Raw genomic sequence first — 4,411 nt, 5'->3', positions numbered from 1 at the left:
TTTGTCCCCCCCCCCCCCGCGAAACTCCACACCTCCTCGCAATGTTTTTTTTCCTCTCTCTTCACCCTTACCATCTCATCTTTCTTTTCTTTTTTACTCTTTTTCTCGCTTTGTTTGTTGGTTTCCGCCTTTATTCTTCTTTATCATTTTTCTTTTTTTTTCTTTTTCTTTTTTTTCAATGAAATTCAATGGGACGAGCAGTCATCGACGTACTAAATTGAATAACCGAAACGTCTTTGCTGGCTTATAATTCACGAATCTCTGCAAATCCTTCGGCAAAATCTTTTTAGCAAAGTTATATAAATTTTGTCGTCACTTCATCTACTACTTCACTCTCCATCGTGAGTGCTGGAAGGGCATTGTGCGTGAGGTGGGATGGTGTACGTGGATTGGAGGGAGAGAAGAGAAGCTTTAATAGATCTGGAAGTTGCATAAAAGTAAAGTTAAGTACTTTAGTACTGGAGAGCCAAAGACTTTTCCATCAAAGAGCATTAAACACCTCTGGGCGATCAAGAGTTAAGGCACTTACATCTAGGAAATAATTAGAATTTCGCTTAATTAATTGCGCCTTGACGTTACTTGCCTCGCAGCGGTTAAATCTTGTAGCAGTTAACACTCGGCGACTATATAACGAGATGCGGAAAATGAAAATGAAAGAATGAAATAAACGAAAACTTACCCTCGTTGCACCCTTGCCTCGACCTCTTCCTCGCTCTCGAAACGCTCCTTCGCCCGTTTGCAGATGATACAAATGCTGCAACGGAAAAGGCAAGTTAGTTAACAATAAGATGTGGCAGTTGGGCCATTTTTTTTACATTTAATTATTTTTTATTATCGGATAGTTAGTTATCCTCGTTATCTTGTGATAATAGGAAAACAAGATTGGAGATTCAGCTGTCATTATCAGCACCATTACAATCTGTAGTAAAATCAAGGCTCTTGTATAATACCAATTGCCCTTGTTAAGTGTAATAGAACCAATAATCAAAGTATAACCTTCCACGACTTTCGCAAAGTATTATTATAGTTTGAGTTACGGCCTCTCTGACTTTATTATAATTATAATGATAACAATAATAATAGTAACGACGATGATGATGATGATGATGATGATGATGATGATGATGATGATGATGTCGATGATGACAACGACAATCACAACATCAATAACAACAACGGAAATAGCATTAATAATAATAATAATAATAATAATAATAATAATAATAATAATAATAATAATAATAATAATAATAATAATAATAATAATAATAAGGAAGATGATGATGACGATGATAGGAATAGTAATGATAGTAGTAACTATAGTATTAATAGTAGTAGTAGTAGTAATAATATTCAACAACTCGCGAAACTATTCGATGAGAGTGTTTTAAGCAATTGTTTTGAAAATGATTCGCAAGGACGTATGTTATGGTATGGTAGAAGCATTGTCGAACGACTGACAAAGTGCCCATTACTGATCACCCAAAGCTTAATAAATTGGGAGTGTCCGACACTGGACCATAAAGTGCACTCCAAACTCTTCGTGTATTATCATACGCGTAATAACCGAAGTAATATCCAACGAAGATGTATCGACGCAAGCAAGAGTCGCTGCGTCGTAGCGACGCGAGTCTACCGACATATGAAACAGATGCTCAACCGCTACAGGAATCTGCCCCTCCACCCTCACCTTCACGTGGGCATCGCAAGTGTATGTCGGTAAAATATCAGGGACGGCCTACGGTAGGCAGTCTAGGGAACTTTATTACCGGCCACAGTAGCGGTATCGCCAGTTACTGGAGTCCGGAAGGCGTGCCGCCGCCGCCGCCGCCTGGCAAAACACTACGCGTTAGTCTTGACGATCGTAATGCGTAATTTGGTAATACGTTTCAATCTAATTCCAACGAACGTGCACTTCCGGTTGATAAAAGATTTTGGCCGCGATAGCGCATAGATAAACCGAGCTCGCCACCATCTCCAACCATGAACCAGCCTATGAATATCACCACTGACCATCAATTCCATTATTATTTATTTACAATTAACTGGCATCGAAATTTTTAATGTGCGCCTCATCCACGCGCTCAATACATAATTAATAGAGGCCGGTTAACGCGTCCTGGCGACATTCACTCTTCGTCCTCATCGTCACAAGCCGCATATGCACGGGGCACTGACTTTAAAGGCCCGCGACCCGAACGGCTATTCTTAATCCGCATCTGTCGCGGGGCCAGGAGCGCCCGCTTTGTTTTCCCCGCGGGAGGAGAGGTATTGGCGCAACCGCGCACGGTGCAGCAATAAACGAGCGAAAGCCGAGGAAGCTCAGGGAGAAGGAATAAAGCGTACGAGGATAATAATAACGAGCATTCAATATTCCTCGGTGGGGCTGGTTTATTGACGACAGGATCGTTGCCCGATCGACTCCCACGATCTTCCTCCCGAGCGAGCGACCTACCTACCTACCAACCTGCCTATCCATCCAGCCATCATGTACCTGTGCCGTCGTCCAAGCGCGCCCAGTAGATAAGCGCACGCTCGAGAGAGAGGGGTGGTGCTGGCACCAGCACCCTCGCTCACACCCCACCAGCCCTTCTTGGCTTTTCCACCGCAACGCGCCACGAATCCCAGGGCGAGGGCCGGCCAATGCCATCGGGGGAAGCTCGGGCTAATGAGGGCGTAATTAATGGCGCTGGAGCCCTTTTTCGCGTGGCCGAGTTAATGCCAGGCTATTTCGAGATCGTGGCCGAGGTCTGCCCCCTCGAGGGCCACTCCACACCACTCAACTCCACTCAACTCCACTCAACTCCACTCAACTCCGCTCCACTCCGCCGCTCTCCGTCATCCCTCTCTCGCTCTGCCAAGCCACTCTTTCACCCTCTACTCTCTTACAATCAATCAATTTCACTCTCTCTCTCTCTCTCACTCTCTCTCACTCTCACTCTCACTCTCACTCTCACTCTCACTCTCATTATCTTTCGTCTTTCGATTTGTCGCAGGTGACGTTGGACTTGTGGTATTACTGCGAAACCTCTGGAATCCGCGCGAGGCAATTTCGAGGTTCTTAGATCGACCAAGACCCGGCCGGGACTACTAAGACGACCTGGATCATTGGATGCTCTGATTTTCCCTGACGTATTGCCGGTGAATTATTGAAAGGGCGCGTCATCCGCGCGCACGTGCCGCGCCTCGCCAAGAAGTCGCCGAGTATCCTCGTCCCGGCATCGAGGCATGATCTGATTGCGAGAAGCCGGGAACGCGAGAGAAGCAACGCGCAACGCGTCGGGAAAACGCGCAACGAGCTTTCCTCGCCGCGACCCTGAGCCGGCCAATTTGGTGCACGCGCGAGTCGCAGCTGCCGCGAGCCGATTATCCCTCGATAAACTAATTAAAATATTTCGCGTGCGCGTGGAGCCGCGACAGATGGCCGCGACTCGATAAATCGCCGGAGGCTCGAGCGACCATTGCAATTAGGCTCCTCGCGACTGCTCACTTTTCGCATTGGGAGAAGCCTAACCTCTCCTCCAACTATCTCTCCTCCAATGTCTTGGGCGTTCGCGTGAGCCGTTCATCATTTTTTCGATTAAACACCGATCTTCATTTTGAATGTCGTAACGACTGCCCGCCCCGAGGATAAAGGATTAAAGCCGTTTATTCGTGCGCTTTCGTTTTACGACAATGTTGTGTCGCATCGGTACCGGCCCATCTCGACAATAAGGACTTTTACGCGCGGCTGAGGCGAATTGGCTGCCATCGCCTCCAGGCCCCGTATACGAGCTCACTTAGCGCCACTTAGGTCGTAAATAATTGCCGTCCGCTCGCTCGAGACGACGACTCTCCGCGTTCCCGGCCCATCGTCCCGGCGAGTTGAACTGGCCCTTTTTGTTAACGAGTGTCCGTCGGCATTTTCACAGTGAGCATTGGCAAGGGAAGGATCGTCGATGCTCGTTACCAGATAATGAGGCGACGGATGATCGTACGCGATTCCAATGCCGAATAATACGAGAACGAAGAAGGTCCGTTCCCTCGCCCCTTACATCTTAGGACCCTTCCATCTAAGGACGCTACCTCGTTCCATCGTCTCGCAGCGTTCGGAGTTTTTTAACTTCCGGCTCGGTGATCGACCATCCTGGTTCGTCCTTACGATTTCCCGCTCTCCCCGTATCCCCATCGTTCCATCGGAAGTCCTCCTCGCTCTAAACAAACACGTAGCGGCGGCTGCTGCTACTGCTCCTACCGCTGCTACTGTTGCTACTGCTGCTCCCGTTTCTCTCCACCCCCGTACTCCCTCCCCCCCGGCCACCAATCGCCAGCTCCTTCCCATATGATGTTTAGTCTACGTAAAACGGGAGAGGGCCGCGCGGGAGGGCCGTGGCCAATTATCGGTTGGGCCACCGGTAAAAAATCGCGACCG

At 48.0% G+C, this 4,411-nt stretch overlaps 1 protein-coding gene across 1 annotated transcript in view; it reads right to left on the bottom strand.

The window, feature by feature from the left end:
- Window positions 1–4,411, bottom strand: part of Tet (tet methylcytosine dioxygenase-like) — a 70,912-nt gene that overhangs the window by 25,955 nt on the left and 40,546 nt on the right. The window contains exon 2 of the mRNA XM_011500556.1: window positions 680–754. Coding sequence (XP_011498858.1) covers window positions 680–754 — 75 coding nt within the window. The remainder of the gene's footprint in view (window positions 1–679; window positions 755–4,411) is intronic.

Source organism: Ceratosolen solmsi, unplaced genomic scaffold, assembly GCF_000503995.2.
Source record: "Ceratosolen solmsi marchali unplaced genomic scaffold, CerSol_1.0 scaffold56, whole genome shotgun sequence".
NCBI lineage: Eukaryota > Metazoa > Arthropoda > Insecta > Hymenoptera > Agaonidae > Ceratosolen > Ceratosolen solmsi.
Note: the sequence above shows the minus strand (reverse complement) of the source record. Positions and strands in the feature narration are given on the sequence as shown.